Source organism: Carcharodon carcharias, chromosome 8 (assembly GCF_017639515.1).
Source record: "Carcharodon carcharias isolate sCarCar2 chromosome 8, sCarCar2.pri, whole genome shotgun sequence".
Classification (NCBI taxonomy): Eukaryota; Metazoa; Chordata; class Chondrichthyes; order Lamniformes; family Lamnidae; genus Carcharodon; species Carcharodon carcharias.
Genome location: NC_054474.1, coordinates 35,996,726 through 36,017,475, shown reverse-complemented (window position 1 = coordinate 36,017,475; position 20,750 = coordinate 35,996,726). Strand labels below are relative to the sequence as shown.

Here is a 20,750-nt window from a genome sequence, read left to right as displayed (position 1 = left end):
GGCGGGGCCTTAGTTTAGCATCTCCTCAAAAATGCAGCAACTCTAGTGCAGTACTGAGGGAGTTCTGCACGATCAGAGTGTCAGCCTAGATTGTTGTGCTCAAGTGCTGGGGAGGTACCTGAACCTACAACTTTCTGACTCTGAAGCAGGATTCTATCGAACAAGGCACTCCTGCTCCTCTGCTCCCAGAGAATCTATTAACATTGTAAATAAAAGTATCGTGTGTCTCTTTCAGCCTGGGTCCAATTAAAAATATGATCAGTATTGTGCACAATTCACATAATCCAAGGTGAAAATCGCTTTGGGGTTTGAATTATATTATCATATTTGGACTTTTGAATATTTATGAGGACTCCACCTGCCTGCAGCAAATGCCCACACACCTTGTGAAATCCAGGAGTTAAAATAACAATTGGAATACAATCTAAACAGTGAGCTAAATACTCAGTGTCTATTTTCCTACGGCTCCCTCCCTCATACATCCTGCTTGTGTCAGGTATGAGAGACTAATAATTGGCTTGAAGATTCTTTCTGACAGAATTCAATAAATGAAATAACTCACCTATCTGATAGCTGTCCAGAAATAAAAGATCCAGACAGCACTCCCATGAAGAATACTGACATAACAAACGGCCCTTTCCAGTCACTGTTACACACCAAGTCCCACTGAAATGCAAAGAGAAATGAAATGTTCCTCATTTGTGGTTTAGGGAAAATTACAGACAAGCCATTTTACTGTATTGGATCTAAACATGCATAGAAACAGGATACGAGGAAAGCTTAAACAAAAACAGAATTACCTGGAAAAACTCAGCAGGTCTGGCAGCATCGGCGGAGAAGAAAAGAGTTGACGTTTCGAGTCCTCATGACCCTTCAACAGAACTAGGTGAATCCAAGGAAGGGGTGAAATATAAGCTGGTTTAAGGTGTGTGTGTGGGGTGGGGGGCTTATTTGGCTCACCGAAGCAAGATCAGCATGGGTCTATGGCATCGCTTACATCTCTAAGCCAGAAGGCAGCGACTGCAACAACAACCACAGCAACTTATATTTATATAGTGCTTTTGATATCCTAACAAATTCCAAGATGCTTCACAGGGGTGTTACAAAACTAAATATGACACTGAGTAATATTTTTTTTATTCTTTCATTGGATGTGGGTGTTGCTGGCAAAGCCAGCCTTTGTTGCCCATCTCTAATTGCCCTTGAGAACTTGGGTGTGAGTCACCTTCTTGAACCATTACAGGGCATCTGCTGCAGGTGCACCCACAGTGTTATTAGGAAAGGGGTTCCAGGGCTTCGATCCAGCAACAGTGAAGGAACAGCAATAAAGTTCCAAGGATAGTGTATGGCTTGGAGGAGAACCTGAAGGTGATGGTTTTCTCATGCAGTTACTGCCTTTTTCCTTCTAGGTAGTAGAGGTTCTGTGTTTGGAAGGTACTTTTGAAAGAGCCTCAGCAAGTTACTGCAGTGCAGTAGGTGGTAGATGTAGATGGCGCACACTGCTGGCACTGTGCATTGGTAGTGGAGGGAGTGAATGTTTAAAGTGGTGGATGGGGTGTTGATCAAGCAGTTATTTGTCCTGAATGGTGTTGAGCTTCTTCAGTGTCGTTGGAGCTGCACTCATCCAGGCAAGTGGAGAGTATTCAATCACATTCTTGACAGAGACTTGTAAATGGAGGACAGACTGTGGGGAGATAAGAGGTGAGTTACTCACTGCAGAATTCCCAGGTTCTGACCTGCTCCTGTAGCCACACTATTTATATGGCTGGTCCAGTTCAGTTTCAGGTCAATGAAAATCCCCTGGATAGTGGGGACTTCAGTAATGGTAATGTCATTGAATGTGAAGGGGAGATGTTTAGATTCACTGTTCTCAGGTCATTGTCCTGCACTTGTGTAGTGTGACTGTCAACGTGTCACTTATCAGCTCAAATTTAAATGTTCTGCAGGTCTCGCTGCATAGGGGCGTGGCTGCTTCAGTATTTGAAGAGTTGCGAAATGTGCTGAACATTGTGCAGTGATCAACACTTCTGACCTTATGATGAAGGGAAGGTCATTGATGATGCAGGTGAAAATGGCTGAGTCTTGGAAACTACCCTGGGAAACTCCCGCAGCGATGTCCTGGAATTGAGATGATTGGGCTCTATCGACCACAATCATCTTTGTGCTAGGTATGACTCCAACCACAGAGAGTTTTCCACCAATTCCTACTGATTTCAATTTTGCTCGGGCTCGTTAATTCAACACTTGTTCGAATGCTGCCTTGATGTCAAGGGTAGTCACTCTTCTGACCTCTTGTCTTCAGCTCTTTTGTCCACGTTTGGACTAAGGCTGTAATGAGCTCAGGGCCAATTCACCCTGGTGGAACCCAAAATGAGCATCAGTGAACAGGTTATTGCTGTATAGGTGCCACTTGATAGCACCATTGATGACTCCTGTTACTTTGCTGATGATCGAGAGTAGACTGAAGAGGTGATAATTGAGTAGAGTGGATTTGTCCTGTTTTTTGTGGATAGGACATCCTGGGCAATTTTCCACAGTGTTGGGTGGACGCCAGTGTTGTAAATATGTAGCATAAGTAGCTATTAGGGCAAATGACAAAAAGCTTGATCATAGAGGTAGGTTTTAAGGAGCCTCTTAAAGGAAACGAGCAAGATAGAGAGTTGAAGAGGTTTAGGGAGCGGATTCCAGAGTTTAGGACCTAGACACCTGAAGGCACAGTCACGAGTCATGGAGAGATTAATATCATGGTGCTCAAGAGGTCAGAGTTAAATGAATCTAGATATCTCGGAGGACTTGGGGCTGAAGGAGATAACACAGAGAGGGAGATGTGAGGCCATGGAGGGATTTGACAAAAGCATAAGAATTTTAAAATTGAGATGTTGCTTAACCAGGTGGGTCAGTGAGTCAGTGAGCACAGTGAGTCAGTGAGCATATGGGTGAATGGGTCTTGGTGCAATTTAGGACATGGACAATAGAATTTTCAATGACATTGAGTTTATGGGGGGGTGGAACATGGGAGGCTGGCCATGGGTACATTAGAATACTCAAGTCTAAAGGTTACAAAGTCATGGTTGAGAGTTTCAGAAGCAGATGATTTGAGGCAGGGGTGGAGTTGACCGACATTACAGAGGCAGGAATAGGCAGTCTTAGTAATGAGACATCCCACTCCAGAAGCTTGAGCACATAAACTAGACTGGCACTTCAGTGCAGTACTGATGGGTGATATGTTTTGTAGGAAGTGTGATCTCTTCTTCCCTTTTAGTTTGATGAAAAACATTCCATAACACCATTTGAAGAGAAGGGTAGTTTTCTCACCAACGTTACTTAAGTAGATTATCTGGTTGTTCATCTCATAGTTATTTGTAGAATTTTGCTGTCACATTTGTCCATGTTATAAAAGTGATTATATTTCAAAGTACTTTATTAGCTTTGGGTCATACTAAGGACACGGATGGATGTGTAAAATGAAATTCTGTCTAATTGTAACAGACAATATACAATTTGCATTTTCATGGAATCCCCAAAATATATTTTCTGTTGAGGAAAATGAATAAAACTTCCAATCAAATTTCCAAGGAAGAATGGTAAAACATATTCACACATCCTGAAAATAATAAACAACTCTAGAATGCCAATATTGATCTACTGACTTTCACAATAGAAATTTAATAGATCAGTGAGATTGAGACAATTATAATCCATGCATCATTTATATTTATTTTATACCTACCTCAGTTATGACAAAACCAGTCTTTTATAAAGGTTCATTATAACGTCCTTGCTTTTGTATTCTATGCTTCTGTTTATGAAGCCCAGGATCCTGTTTGCTGCTTTCTCAACCTGCCCTGCTACCTTCAACAAGTTCTGTAAATACCATAGAAGCATTGAAAAGTTACAGTGCAGAAAGAGGCCCTTCAGCCCATTGTGCCTGCTTTGGCCATAAAAAGAGAAAAAAGAAATGAGCCACTCATTCTTAATCCCACTTTACAGCAGCTGGTCTATAGACTTGCAGTACAGCACTTCAGGTGCAGATCCAGGAACCTTTTAAATGAGTTAAGCATTTCAGCCTTGTTAAGATGCAACAGATGATGTGTGTCAGGTGGATCAAATCCACGAGGGGAATTTGATTACGTGCTCACAATGGTTTTGCAATTTATATTTATTTCAAGATGTGTGCCCTGAATTCAGCAGTGATAAGTCCACCCAGACTTCAAGAAAACTAAATTAAACATTTATTAACAAATAAAAAGATTTCAAGCACATACATAGGTCTACAAATTACTACTATAATAACTCCTAAAATCCTAAATTAATCTGGCATCCAGTTAAGGCAATGGTTAAAAAAATTGATTTAAACAAATCCAGGCAAGTCAACACAATACTCTGGACAATAGAATTCAAAGTGGCTTTTCCTGGCTTCAGTTTCTGTAGGCAGCAGCTTATTGTACAAATATTGGAGGCTTTTCACACTTCTGGTAGATCTTACAATGCTTTCCTAACACATAGCCTCATTTCCCGTATACATGTTTCTCCATTTTAATGCAAGTTCCATTGTTCCCATATGCCATTGGAACTTGACTTTTCTCATAATATAAATCATTGCATGGTGCTAATATTATCAAAACCTTTGGGAAAAATAAACACACTGTTTGGCCGAGCTTTTCTGGCTAGATGTAACGGCCTACCATCTCTTTAAAATGCAAAGTACTCTGATTTATCAAAAAATGCAACTTCTCCTCCCCTCACATTTTAAAACTTCAGCTATGTTTACCTATTTAACATTTCAAATCTAGCTTCTTTAATTGAAGCAAAGCCTCCGGACCAACTTTCTCCAATTCAATTAAATTCCAAACACACACACACAATCTATCCAACCCTGCTATTAACATATTTTTACAAAAAAACTGATATTATGAGAATTATTATACTTTTGTGACTGCCTCAACCACCAATTCCAGGCAGTGAATTCCAGATGCCCATCACCCTCCGGGTGAAAAATATTTTCCTCATGTCCCCTCTAATTCTTCTACCGATCACCTTAAATCTATGTCCTTGACAGTTGACCCCTTCAGCTAGGGGAAACAGGTCTTTCCTGTCTACCCTATCTAGGCCCCTGATAATTTTGTACACCTCTGTTAGGTCATCCATCAGCCTCCTCTGTTCTAAGGAAAACAGCCCTAGCCTACCCAAGTTTTCTTCATAGCTGCAATTTTCAAGCTCTGGCAACACTCTACTCTCTCCAGGGCAATTATATCCTTCCTATAATGTAGTGACCAGAACTGTACACAAAATTCCAGCTGTGGCCTAACCAACATTTTACACAGTTCCAGCATTACATCCCTGCTTTTGTATTCAATACTTTGTCCAATAAAGGAAAGCATTCCATATGTTTTCTTTACCACCTTATCCAACTGTCCTGCCACCTTCAGTGATTTGTGGACATGCACTTTAATGTCTCTCACTTCTTCAACCCCTTTCATGTTCTCCCTGTTCATGCCCCTCAATCCTTAAAATTTCACCACTTATTTATTTTATTAATTCACTCTCACTCATAAGTTTCTTTTCTCCCTTGCAGGAGAAGAGAGCACAGAACATGAGGGAGAGGCAGGGAACCAGAGATGGTCCTCTAGCCATCTCATAATTGACAGTTGGAGGGGAGGAGGTGCTGAATGTCCATGGAGTTGAGGCATACCTGGGCATCAGAGATGACTACCTCCCAGCTACCTCATAACAGACTTAAATATCATTCTGTCACATGATATACAACAGTCATTCAAGCTGTCTTGACCTCAGCAGCCAGCCAAATATGAATATGTGCATTATGATCACTTAAAACATTTTCCCTTGACAGTTCTAATTCATGACTTTAATTTTCCATAGGGTCTTCAAGTATCCCACAGGAGGTGGTCCAGGAGGATATCAATGACCCCTCAGAGGAAGTCATACCCTCTTAGTGAGCCCTCTTACAGCACTCAGGCAGACCGTGCATTAGCTCAGATATTCAGATATATGCGTGAGCTGCATAAATATCTTTTGTATTTACACCAGCTACACAGTGATAGAGTGGAAGCCCTTTGCAGTTGATGAATTCTCCTCGGTGATCTGGGAGATGCCTTAATTGCCATGTATGCAATCAATAACGCTCTACATCTGTGGGTTAGCCTGGTAGAGTCACAAATTTGAGCACTTGATCGGTCTGACTGGCATCATCAGTGGCAACTTTGACATAATTGCCTGGTCTGGCAACCAACTCATCAGTTAGCTGTGTTAAGCATTAATGCGTTGCCAATTGGGAGATCCTGCAAATGTTTCCAGGAAAAGTCTGTAAGGAAAGAGAGGCAAAGACATTGAGGTGGTAAATTTGACAGCCCCTGGTAAGGTGTGGGCACCAAGTTTACTTGGCAGCAGGTCTTCACAGAGTCACAGAATTGTTACAGTGCAGAAGGAGCCATTCAGCCCATTGTGTCTACACCAACTGTCCAAATGAGCAAATCGCCTAATGCCATTTTCCTGCCTTCTCCCTGTAATTAGTTACATTCTTCCTTTTCAGATAACAATTTAATTCCCTTATGAATGCCTTGATTGAACCTGCCTCCACTACATTCTTAAGCCGTGCATTCCAGACCTTAATTGCGCACTGCGTGAAAAAGTCACTTTTGCTTCTTTTGCCAATTACCTTAAATCTGTGCCCTATCATTCTCAATGCTTTCACGAGTGACAACAGTTTCTCCCCACTTGCTCTGTCCAGACCCCTCATGATTTTGAATACCTCTATCAAATCTCCTCTCAGCCTTCTATTCTCCAAGGAGAATAGTCCTAACTTCTCCAATCTACCTTTATAACTGAAGTTGCTCATCCCTGGATCCATTCTCGTGAATCTTTTCTGCACTGTATCTAATGGCTTCACATCTTTCTTAAAGCGCAGCACCCAGAACTGGACTCAATACTCCAGCTGAGGCTGAACTATATCTTATACAAGTTCAACATAACCTCCTTGCTCTTGTACTCTAGGCTCCTATTAATAAAGCCCAGATACTGTATGCTTTATTAACTGCTCTCTCAACCTGTCCTGCCACCTTCAGTAACTTACGCACATGTACACCCAGGGCCCTCTGCTCCTGCAACCCTTTTAGAATTGTACCCATTATTTTATATTGCCTCTCTATTTTCTTCCTACCAAAATGCATTACTTCACATTTCCCTGCATTGAACTTCATCTGCCACTTTTCTGCCCACGGTGCCCTGTACACTAAGGTCTGAGTCATTAATATATATATCAGGAAGAGCAAATGTCCCAACACGGACCCCTGGGGAACTCCACTACAAACTCCGGCGAGAAAAAACACCCATTAACCATTACGCTCTGTTTCCTGTCACTCAGTCAATTTCATATCCATGTTGCTACCTTCCCTTTTATTCCATGAGCTATAACTTTTCTCACAAATCTGTTGTGCAGCACTATATCAAATGCCTCTTGGAAGTCCATGTACACCACATCAACAGCATCACCCTCTTCAACCCTCTCTGTTAGCTCTTGAAAATACTCCATCAAGTCAGTTAAACATGATTTTCCCTGAACAAATTTGTTCTGGCTTTCCTTAATTAGGCCCTCATCTGTCCATGTGGCTATTAGTTTTGTCCTGAGTTATTGTTTCTAGAAGATCCCCCACCACTGAAGTTAAACTGACTAGATTGTAGGTGCTGGGCTTATTTTTACTCCTTTTTGAACAAAGGTGGAACATTTGCTATTCTCCAATCTTCTGGAACCACCCTTGTGTCTAAGGAAGACTGGAAAATAAGGGCCTCAATTTATAGTTTCACGTTCCTCAATGTCCTCGAATGCATCTCAGCCTGTCCTCATGCGTTATCAACGTTAAGTATAGACAGCTAATCTAATACCCCCTCCTTTTCAATTTTAAATCCTTCTAGTGTATTAATTACCCAATCTTTCACCATGGCCTGTGTAGCATCTTCTTCCTTGATAAGCACAGAGGCAAAGTATTAATTTAATACCTCAGCAATGTCCTCTGCCTTTATGTGTAAATCACCTTTTTGGTCCCTAACCTGCCCTACTCCTCCTTTAACCATCCTTTTGCTTTTTATATATATATATTTTTTATTCATTCACAGGCTTTGCTGGTGGATCAGCATTTATTGCCCATCCCTAGTTGCCCTTGAGAAGGTGGTGGTGAGCTGCCTTCTTGAACTGCTACAGTCCATGTGGAGTAAGTACACCCACAGTGCTGTTAGGAAGGGAGTTTCAGGAATTTGACCCAGTAACAGTGAAGGAATGGAGATACATTCCCAAGTCAGGATGGTGAGTGTCTTGGAGGGGAAATTCTAGGTGGTGGTGTTGCCATCTATCTGCTGCCCTTGTCCTTCTAGATGGTAGTGCTTGTGGGTTTGGAAGGTGCTGTCGAAGGAGCCTTGGTGAATTCCTGTAGTGCACCCTGTAGATGGTACACACTGCTGCTACTGTGCATTGGTGGTGGAGGGAGTGAATGTTTGTGGATGTGGTGCCAATCAAGCGGGTTGCTTTGTCCTGGATGGTGTCAAGCTTCTTGAGTGTTGTGGGAGCTGCACTCATCCAGACAAGAGTGGAGTATTCCTTCACACTCCTGACTTGTTCCCAAAATAGTGGACAGGCTTTGGGGCGTTAGGAGGTAAGTTACCTGTCGCAGAATTCCTAGCCTCTAACCTGCTCTTGTAGCCATAGTATTTATATGGCTAGTCCAGTTCAATTTCTGGTCAATGGTAACCCCCAGGATGTTGATAGTGGGGGTTTCAGTGATGGTAATGCCATTGAACATCAAGGGGCAATGGTTGGATTCTCTCTCGATTGAAATGGCATTGCATGATATTTGTGTGGCGTGATTGTTACTTGCCACTTGTCAGCCCAAGCCTGGATATTGTTCAGGTCCGGCTGCATTTGGACATGGACTGCTTCAATATCTGAGGAGTCGCAAATAGTGTTAAATATTGTGTAATCATTAGCGAACATCCCCACTTCTGACCTTATGATGAAAGGAAGTCATTGACGAAGCCGCTGAAGGTGGTTGGGCTGAGGACACTACCCTGAGGAACTCCTGCAGTGATGCCCTGGAGCTGAGATGACTGACCTCCAACAACCACAATCATCTTCCTTTGTACTAGGTATGACTCCAACCAGTGGAGAGTTTTCCCCCTGATTCCCATTGACTCCAGTTTTGCCAGAGCTCCTTGATGCCACACTCAGTCAAATGTGGCCTTGATGTCAAGGGGAGTCACTCTCACCTTACCTTGGGAGATCAGCCCTTTTGTCCATGTTTGACAAGGCTGTAATGAGGTTATGAGCTGAGTGGCCCTGGCGGAACCCAAATTTGGCATCTGTGAGTGGGTTATTGCTAAGCAAGTGCCGCTTGATAACACTGTTAATGACACTTTCCATTACTTTACTGATAATCGAGGGCAGACTGAGCGGCGGTAATTGGATGGATTGAATATGTCCTGCTTTTTGGTTACATGACATACCTGAGCATATTTCTACATAGCCAGGTAGATGACAGTGTTGTAGCCATACTGAAGCAGCTAGAATGGGGTTTGGCAAGTTCTGGAGCATAAGTCTTCAGTACTATTGCCAGAATATTGTCAGGGCCCATAGCCTTTGCAGTATCCAGTACCTTCAGCCATTTCTTGATATCATGTGGAGTGAATTGAATTGGCTGAAGAATGGCGTTTTTGATGCTGGGGACATTCGGAGACATTGGGATTCCCTTTTACATTAGCTGTCAGTCTCTTTCATACTTCTTTTTTGATTTTTCACTCCCCCTCTGAACATTTTATATTCACCTTGGTTCTCCATTGTATTTTCCATGATAATACATGAGAGCAGGGTGGTGTGTTGAAATGACAAGCGACAGGGAGGTCTGGGTCATGCTTGCAGACAGACCGAAGGTGTTCCGCAAAGCGGTCACCCAGTCTGCATTTGGTCTCTCCAATGTAGAGGAGATCTCATGCCCACATGTCCGTCCTTGGCCTGCTGCAATGTTCCAGTGAAACTCAACGCAAACTGGAGGAACAGCAACTCATCTTCTGACTAGGCACTTTACAGCCTTCCAGACTTAATATTGAGTTCAACAATTTCAGATCATGAACTTTCTCCTCCAACCCCACCCCCTTTTTGATTCCCCTTTTTCCAATAATTTATAATTTTTTTCAAATATATTTTTCTTTTCCCACCTATTTTTAAATTTATTTTGATCTATTGTTTTATCTCCACCTTTTAGCCTATTTCAATCCCTTCCCACCCACCCCCACTAGGGCCATCTGCCACTAGCTTGTCCTGCTTGCTACCCTTAATGTCCCCATTAGCACATTCCTTAGATAATATCACCACCATCAACACCCCTTTGTCATTTTGTCTATGACATCTTTGGCCATCTCTTCTTTGCCTTCACCTATCACTGGCCCCCTATCGATCTCTACCTGTCCCACCCACCTCTACCAGCTTATATTTCACCTCATTTCTCTATTTTTTTAGTTCTGATGAAGGGTCATACGGACTCAAAACTTCAACTGTATTCCTCTCTGCAGATGCTGTCAGACCTGCTGAGTTTTTCCAGGTATTTTTGTTTCTGTTTTTGTATGTATATCCTGTTACCTCAGCCTTAACACATTGGTTGTCTTTATGCACTAATTTTTATGCATACTTTCATGTTGTAGTAACTTTGTAATTTCTGTATTAGTTTAAGGCTGTGCACCATTCACACTCTTTTTTTGCTATTTTTAATGAACTTATACCAAGCACTCGCAGGTATTACTGAAACATAAAATAACAAAAACATTCCCATAACCAAAACATATTGATAGGTGCCTGACATAATGAAACTCAACTCAAATTGGAGGAACAGCAACTCATCTTCTGACTAGGCACTTTACAGCCTTCCAGACTTAATACTGAGTTCAACAATTTCAGATCATGAACTTTCTCCTCCATCCCCACCCCATTTTTGATTCCCCTTTTTCCAATAATTTATAATTTTTTTTCAAATATATTTTTCTTTTCCCACCTATTTTTAAATTTATTTTGATCTATTGTTTTATCTCCAAATGAGACATTTGTTATGACCAGTCCCCGGGCGAGATCCCCCAATTTGTTAACTTCCCGAATGGGACTACAATTCTGTTATGCTCCTGGGTGAGGAGGATTGAGCTGGCTTCCCTCCTTCATTCAACCCCCTTGGTTGGTCATAACAAGCTTAAGTTAAAAAGGATCCCTTCCCCCATGGATACCTTTTCCCTGTCCAAATTATTTTTTAGAAGGAGCCAATTTAAACAGGCTTTCTTGAGTCAAAGAATGAGTAAGTTTACTTGTTACTAAAACCTGAGAAAAATAATAAAAATGCAACACAGATCAGAAATGCAAAGTTAAGAGTACAAATAAAAGTATAAAAAATGAGTCCGTCTTTGGCTTGTCTGTGAGGTGTATTTAGTGAAACGTTGTGGAAGGGTCATGAGGACTCGAAACGTCAACTCTTTTCTTCTCCGCCGATGCTGCCAGACCTGCTGAGTTTTTCCAGGTAATTCTGTTTTTGTTGTGGCCATTACGTTGGGTATTTCCAGTAGACCTGACTTTGGCAGTTTTGCAGTTGGTTTGGAGGCGCTTGATTCTGCAGGATAGCTGAAGAAGCTGTCCTATTTCTTGTTTTATTGTGGCTTCTGTTGAGCCTTGCTTCTAGCAACAGAGAAAGAAAGAGAGAGACTTCACCTGCAACTGCCAGGGTGACTAGTGGTCTTCTTGCTGTCTCACACACATACACACACACAAACAGCTCATCAGCACACACTGCACTGCTCTGCAGCTAGATTTTCCCTGTGTATTCCTGTAAGGGAAAAAAAACATGCCTTGCACCCAGAATCTGTTTTCTCTCATCTTAAGGGCAATTAGGGATAGGCAATAAATGTTGGCCTAGCCAGCGATGCCCACATCCCATAAATTAATTTTTTTTTAAATCTCCAACCATTTTTCATGCTCTGACATATAAATCAACAGGAGATGGACTTTAGATGACTGTCGAGATGTGGTAATCAGTCTTTGCCTCCACAATCACAGGAAATTAAGGTTCAGTCTTTTGCATTTTGCTTATCTCCCTTTCAAGCGTTTCTGCTTGAACAAGGCCATGACACCTTTTCATGTTCTCTCAGGACAGGTCTGTCAGTATAATCCACATAGGAATTTTCCAGAAAGTGGTCACATTATTGCATCTTTTGCTCAATATCCTTACTTGTATTTCTTTAAAAACACACAAGTCTTCCTTAAAAAGTTCAATATGCTCATAAGTAATTTGTGGCTGTAATTGGCTTTTCATGACATATAATATTGATATCTACATGTCAATTATGCACTTGGGACAAGGAGCCCAATCATATCCTCTTTAATCTCAAACAAGCGGACAATAAAACTACTTTAAGGCCCCCATTGTCTCAGTAGAAAGTCATAGAATTTGAGGAAATAACAGTAAAAGCTCTAATGAGGAAGTCTGTCCTACAAGTAACTGACACATTGGAGAGCCAGTCAGAAGACAACAGAAAACGGCATCAATAGATAACTAGCACACTTAAGAAACCAATCCGGGATAGATCATGCACTGCCCTATGCCAATCAGAATTCAAGAACATGACCAATCATGTACATGGGTTGTGGTTTGGAAAGAGTTAAAAAGCTTTGGGCTGCCAAACACTGAATTTGAAACTGAAGGTAAGAGACAGCTTTCCAGTTGGGAGCAGCAGACCATAGAACTGACCGAGAGAGAGAGAGGCTGAGAAGAACATGTGCTGCCTTGTGTCCTAGGCTGAACTGGGAAGCAAGAACCACGTTGAGCCAGCAAAGGTGCTGCCTAGCTTGTTAAGTATTACTTTTGTTGCTTGATGAAGGTTCCTAAATTACATCACTAGATAATCTCTTATTGTCTGAATGACCAAAGTCTCAAAAGAACAAATTAATATTGAGAGAGTGCAGACTCATAGATTTGTAAAATAAAAAATACCTCAAAAAAACTTACAAACATTTGATTTGAGTCTATTCAGCTCACATTCATTCTTACACCGCTGAAGTTTGTTGTCCCCCAGTTAGTTATTCTCATTCTAGATTATTCTTTGTCCTTTTCCACAGCTAACCTAAAACTTATGAGATAATGATTACTGTCCTCTAAAAGTTCTCCTCCTGATATTTGATCCACTTGGCCCACCTCATTCCCAAGAACCTGTCCAGCAGTGTCTCCCCTCTTGTTGGACTGGGAACATACTGCTGTAGAAAATTTTCCTGAACATATTTGAGGAGTTCTTACCCCTTTCTGCCCTTTTACTACCACTAGCCAGTCTATATTCAGGTAATTAAAGTTCCCTGTTATAACTGTTCTATAATTCTTGCAGCTCTCTGTAATTTCCTTGCAAATTTGGTCCTCTACATCCTTTTCACTAGTTAGTGACCTACCGACTATACCAAACAATGCAATTTTTGTTCCTTAGCTCTAGCCAAATAGATTCTGTCCCCTGGGATATCCTCTCTCCAGCATAGCAATACAGCCACTCCTCCCCCTTTTCTTCCTTTTGATCTTTCCTGAACACCTTGTATACAGCTATAAGTAACACCCAGTACTGCCCTTTTTCAAGCCACATCTCTGTTCTAGCCACAACACTCACCAATCTTATTAACCACACTCAGTGCATTTACATACATGCCCATTAACCTTGATTTAGAATGATCCCAGCTAATAACCTACTATTTCTACTCTAGTGCTATCTATCTCTGCCAGTATTCTGTGCACCTTGGTATTCCTTTCTTGATAATTCTTCTTGGTTCTCACACATCTGCCAAGTTAGTTTAAACCCTTCCGAATAACAGTAGCAAATTACCTCGCAAGAACACTGTCCCAGCTTTATTTTGGTGCAACCTATACAAGCTGTATAGGTCTCATCTCCCCAGACCCAGTCCCCAGAATCTGAACCATCTCTCCAGCCATACATTCATCTGCTTTATCCTCCTATATCTGTACTCACTTGCACATGCACTAACACCAGAAATGGGAAGGTTGTCTTTGAGGAGAGGTTGGACAGGTTAGCTTGTATCCACTGGAATTTAGAAGGGTAAGAGGCGACTTGATTGAAACCTTTCAGATCCTGAGGAGTCTTGACAGGGTGGAAGTAGAGAAGATGTTTCCTCTTGTGGGAAAACCTATAACTAGGGGTCACTGTTTAAAAATAAGAGGTCGGCCATTTAAGACAGAGATCAGGAGAAATGTTTTCTCTCTGAGGATGGTGAGAATTTTGGAATTCCCTTCCTCAAAAGGCAGTGTCTTTGAAGCAGAGTCTTTGAATATTTTAAGACAGGAGTAGATAGATTCTTACTAAACAATGGGCTGTAACCTCCGACCAGCGTTGGAAACCGATGGCCTGCAGAAATTAGAAGAAATAAGTATCTACTTACCTGGTCTTGAAAGTTACATTGACACTCCCATGCACCGGAGTTGCTTGGGGCCTGCATCGAAAGGCCCCAGTGAAGTCCAGCTCTAGAGTTTTCAAGAAGGCCGCGCCCCTTTTTTTACTGCACTTGCTGCCATAAATTAGGCATGTTTAAAGGGCCAGGAAAATTGACAGACCAGGGGAAGGTCAGTGTCTAAGGTAAGTAGATAAGGGTTGGGGGTGTCCAGGGGATGGGGGCACTGTGGGTGTCCGGAGGTTGAGGGGAGCACCATTGGGGATGGTGGTCGGGGGTGTGGGGTAGTTCCATAGGGTCGGTCTGGGTCTTTACAATAATTACCCAGGATTTAGAAGAGGTTTTAATTCTTCTAACCTCTTCTGGGTAACTATTGGTATAACCCTGGCAAACCATTCAAAGTCTGCGATTTAAACCACATTTTCAGATGGTTCCCTGTGCAACATAATTGCCCAAATCCGACGCTGGGGAGTGCGGAAGTTACAGGCCAATGAGTGAAAAGTTATTGGGGGTAGGTGGGAGGTTACAGTCAGATCAGCCATGATCTTATTGAATGGCAGTGCAGGTTTGAGGGTCTGAGTGGCCTACTCCTGCTCCTAATTTGTATGTTATTATGTAATCTGGAGATGACTACTTTTGATGTCTTGCTTGCTAATTTCCTGCCTAGCTCCCCAAATTCTGACAACAGGACCACATCCCACTTTCTGCCGATGTTGTTCATACCAATGTGTACTACAACTACTGTTCACCACCGCAACATCCCCCCCCCCCACCCCCCCACCCCCCCAACCCCCTCCCCACCTCCCCCATCAGGGTGCTCTGCAGCCGTTCAGTGACATCCTTGACCCTGGCACCAGGGAAGCAGAACACCATCCTGAATTCATGTCTGTGGCCGCAGGAAAACCTGTCTATTCCCCCTAACTATTGAATCACCTATCACTATTTCTCTTCCAGTCTTCCTTTTACCTTCCTGTACAGCTGAGCCACTTGCGGTGCCATGGACTTGGCCCTGGGCTGCTCACTTGAGATGAACCATCACTTTCATCAGTATTCAGAACTGAAAACTGGTTGGAGAGTGGGATGCACTCAGGGGACTCTTGCACAACCTGCCTGTTTCTAATTGACTGTTTGGTTGTTACCCATGCACCCACTCGCTGGGTACTCTTAAGCTCCGGGATGACTACAACTATAAATATGCTATCTACAAAAATCTCAACCTTACCAATGCACCACGGTAATGCCAGCTTCTGATCAAGTTCTGAAACTCGGAGCTCAAGCTGCTGCAACTGATGAGGCTTCCTGCACAAATGGTTAGCATGGACATGGGAACATCCTGGAGTTCCCACATAGCAGAGGATGCACAGTCTAAAGATTGGAGTAGCTCTGCCAATCCTCTGTTAGTTAATAACTTTGCTACTGTTAATAAACCTTTACCAATACTAAGAAACATTACTGCTATTAATAAACCTTAGCAATATTAATAAACCTTACTAATACTAATAAAGCCTAATGATACTTTATACACCTTACAACCAATAGTAAACCTTAATTTTGAAAAAAAAGGTAAGACTCACCAGTTAACTTCTTTGTTTAAAAAGATAAATAGGAAATACACACCAGCCAGTCACTTAACTGGTTCCCTGTAATGCCAGCTTATGATCAAGTTCTGAAACTCAGAGCTCAAGCTGCTGCAACTGATGAGGCTTCCTGCACAAATTTTTCTTTCCAAGTGCAGGCTGTGAACACACAGACTGGCTCCTGGCAGGAATAGATAGCCCCATTCCAATCTCGATGCTTCCAGCCACTCAACAGATGAATTCTGGCTCTCTCCACACTGCTGTAATACCTGTACTGTTCTCACTGATTTCTGCCATGCACCAATTCTAACTTTGGAGGATGGAAAAGCAGCAGCAATACTCACCAACCAATCAACTCATGGATTTTCAGCGATTTGACAGATCAATATTTTTTTCTCTCTCACTTCAGTGATGCTGACCTGCATCACACTTCTCCCAGTCTCTTCACAGCGAAGCTGACCTGCTTCACACTCCTCCCTGCCTTCCCATACTCATCATGGTCCCATCACAGTGCTCCTGACTTGCTTCACACTGCTACTGGTCTCTTCAGTGATGCTGATCTGCTTCATGCTCCTTCCAGTCTCTTCATACCCCTTTCGGTCTCTTCTTGGTGATGCTGACCTGCTTCTTACTCCTCCCGATCTCTACATACTCCTCCCAGCCCCTTCACAGCAATGCTGACCTGCTTCACATTCCTCCCAGTCTCCTCACAGCAATGCTGACCTGCTTCACACTCCTCCCAGTCTCTTTGCAGCAATGCTGACCTGCGACCAGGAGCAGTATGAGGCAGGTCAGGAGCACTGTGATAGGACTATGAAGAGCATGGGGAGACTGGGAAGACTGTGAAGCAGATCTACACTACTGTGAAAAGGCAGGGGGGAGTGTGAAGCAGGTCAGCATTGTTGTGAAGAGGCTGGGAGGAGTATGTAGAGACTGGAAGGAGCATGAAGCAGATCAGCATCACTGTGAAGAGACCAGGAGCAGTGTGAAGCAGGTCCTCCCAGTCTTTTTGCAGCAATGCTGACCTGCTTCACACTCCTCCTAGACCCTTCACAGTGATGCTGACCTGCCTCACACTCTTCCCAATCTCCTCATACTCATCATGGTTCCATCACAGTGCTCCTGACCTGTTTCACACTGCTCCCAGTCTCCTTAGTGATGCTGACCTGCTTCACACTGCTCCTGGTCTCTTCACAGTGATGCTGACCTGCTTCATGCTCCTCCCAGTCTCTTCATACTGCTTTTGGTCTCTTCATAGTGATGCTGACCTGCTTCATACTCCTCCGGTCTCTACACACTCCTCCCGGCCCCTTCGCAGTGAAGCTGACCTGCTTCACACTCCTCCTAGCCTTCTCCATGATGCTGACCTGCTTCACACTCCTCCTAGCCTTCTCCATGATGCTGACCTGCTTCACACTCCTCCTAGCCTTCTCCATGATGCTGACCTGCTTCACACTCCTCCTAGCCTTCTCCATGATGCTGACCTGCTTCACACTGCTCCCAATCTCCTCAATGATCTTAGTGAGCTTTGCATGCCTCCCATTCCAGTAAGCTGCAAATATCTGGAATCATCTGATGTGAGACTCTGATACTTCTGAGGCACTCAAACCCCAGCATTTTTAGGAGACTTATCTACTGCCTGAACATCCTGTGTTGCTGGTATGATCTCTCTGCTCCTCCCCACTTTCTGGTAGTGTGGCAGATCAGAGGTGCAAAATGCTCTCGATGCTGGTAATCTTGGTCAATCTGAGGCCAAAATAAAACAACAAATGTGGCACCCATGCTGATCACAGCTCCAAAGTCTAGATCAATTGTACAAACTTCCAAAGCTGTAAATGTAAACTCTAAAGGTTTAAAAGTAACCTATCACAAGTACTGTGAACAAGGTTTTTTGACCAAGAAAAAGTAGCTGTAAACTTTCAGTACTTATATATATATTTCAATGTTGTGTCTTCAGCACCCTCAATGGCATTGTATTCTCATCTCACTTTCACTGGCAAGTTCCAAGATATGGCAGGCAGTGCGGGAGCCCCCTGAATTTATTTCTTATGAATACTGGTGAGAGTGATGTTTTATCCAAGGAGTATAGCCAAAGCCAAGTCCACTGCACCGCAGCTGGCTCAGCTGTACGGGGGGTCTGGAGGAAGGTTGGAAAAGCAATAGTGTTAGGGGATTTGATAATTAGGGGAACAGACAGGTATTTGTGTGGCCACAGACATGAATCCAGGATGGTATGTTGCCTCCCTTGTGCCAGGGTCAAAGGTGTCACTGAGCACTGCAGAGTACTCTTGTCAACAAAGCTAGAGGCCAAGGAATAACAGGGATAGTAGCAGCATAGATACAAAATTGGCTGAGTGATAGGAAACAGAGTAGCAGTGAATGGTTGTTTTTCGGGTAGGAAGAAGGAAAATAGTAGGGTTCCCTGGAGATCAGCTTTAGAACCCCTGCTTTCATTAATATTTATTAATGACTTAGACTTGGGTGTACGGGGCATAATATCAAAATTTATGGACAACACAAAACTTGTATTGTGAATTGTAAGAATTGTGTTAAACTTCAAGAGCACATGGACATGCTGGTGAAATAGGTGGACAAGTGGCTGATGAATTTTAATGCAGAAGAGTGTGAAGTGGTTCATGTTGGTTTAAAAAAGATGAATGGGATGGTTAGCTCAGATGGTTAGAACATGGTGCCTAATAATGCCAACAGTGCGGATTCATTCCCAATACTGGTTGTGGTAGTTTTTGTGACTTGTCTCATTGTGATATCATAGCATAGAGATGTGTGGAAAGGCTTAATTAACAAACAGGATGCTACATGAAGACAGAGGAGATAAATGAGGAGAGGCAATATAAAGGTTACAATTCTAAATGGGGTGTTGGAGCAGAGGGACCTTGGGGTATACATGCACAAGTCATTGATGCTGGTATGGCAGGTTGAGAAAGCAGCTAATAAAACATGCTGTATCCTGGGATTTTTAAATATTGGCAGGGAATGCAAAAGCGAACAACTTATGTTAAGTCCATACAAAACTTTGGTTTGGCTTCAACTAAACTATTGTGTCCCATTCTGCACACCACATTTTAGGAAGGATGTGAAGGCATTAGAGACAGCATAGAAAAAATTCATGAAAATGGTCCAGGAATGAAGAACTTAACAGCTACATGGATAAACTGGAGAAGCTGGGGCTATTCTCCATAGAGAAAAGAAGATTAAAAGATTTCATAGGGATGTTCAAAATCATGAGAGGCCTGCACAGAGCAGACAGGGAGAAGCTGTTCCTGGTGGTGGAAGGATTGAAACCAGAGGACATTGATTTAAGGTGATTAGCAAAAGAAGTGTTAGTGACATGAGGGAATACTTTCTTATGCTGTGAGCGATTGGGATCTGGAATGCACTGCCCGAGAGTGTAATGGAGGCAGATTTAATCGGACCCTTAAAAAGAGAATTGGATAATTATCTGAAGAGAAGAAATTTGCAGCACTATGAGGAAAAGGTGGGGGAGTAGGACTAAGTGAGTTTGCAGAGAGCTGGCACAGGTATGATGGGCTAAATGGCCTCCTTTAGTGTTGTAACCATTCTATGATTCAGCAAGGTATAACCTTTTCAAGAGTTTTGACAGTGCGAGTAATAATAGAGAAGGAAAAGTTTTCATCTGTTCTATGGCATCAATTGTTTACATTTTGGGGGAGTACAATGGCACAACCCTATGGGGAAGCACAATTCCCCTCCAAGCCACTCATCATCCTGACTTGGAAATATATTGCCATTCCCTCGTCATTGCTGGGTCAAAATTCTAGAACTCCCTCCTGAACAGCACTGTAGGTGTATCTACACCACATGGACTGCAGCGGTTCAAGAAGGCAGCTCACCACCACCTTCTCAAGGGCAACCAGGGATGGGCAATAAATGCTGGCCCAGCCAGCGAAGCCCACATCCCATGAAACAATAAAAGAAATGATTGGCAGCAACTTCTGGATTTTCCTATTTAATTGTACACATGCAAACTTCCGAAGTTGCTGTCCATTTCAGAAGAGTAAAGATGTTGAACACTGACAGTTTTTTTGACTTTTTTTTATCAGTACTACTGTAAAATCCAGGCTAATATCATCATATTTGGTTTATTGTCCATTTTTTTTCTATCACTACTCTGAAACATCTTGACATGTTTTTTTTCTGAATTAAAAGGTGCTATGTAAATGCACGGTGCTGCTGAAAAAAGGCAGGAGTGCACAAAAATTCACAAAAGGGTTCTGATCATTTATGCAAAGAAGATTCATAAAAATATCAGAAGGTACAGAATGGGAAAAGATATCCCAGCCAATATAATTGCTTTCAATATCTATAAAATATCTTACCACGTATTTCTTCTAATAACACTCGATCAAATTTCTGTCTAGGTAATATACAACTCTCCTGTAAACCTCCTGGTAAGAGCCCCCAGTGCTTCCCTGGGCATATCCTACATTCACTGTCATCTGCATCCAGTTGCTAAGCCTATTTTAACTCATGCCCTTTGCTACTTGAGATTGAAAAATATTTTTTATTATCATTTGTTCACAGGCTTGTGTCACAAGCTAGCCAGCATTTATTGCCCAACCCTAATTGCCCTTGTCAGAAGGCATTTTTTAAAGAGTCAACCACATTGCTATGTGGTCTAGAGTCATATGGAAGCCAGTCAGTAGATTTCTTTCTCTAAA

General features: G+C 42.5%; 1 protein-coding gene across 1 annotated transcript in view; it reads right to left on the bottom strand.

Moving 5' to 3' along the window:
* Nucleotides 1–20,750, bottom strand: part of LOC121281423 (solute carrier family 22 member 5-like) — a 91,056-nt gene that overhangs the window by 69,325 nt on the left and 981 nt on the right. Inside the window, exon 2 of the mRNA XM_041194368.1 lies at nt 563–666. Coding sequence (XP_041050302.1) covers nt 563–666 — 104 coding nt within the window. The remainder of the gene's footprint in view (nt 1–562; nt 667–20,750) is intronic.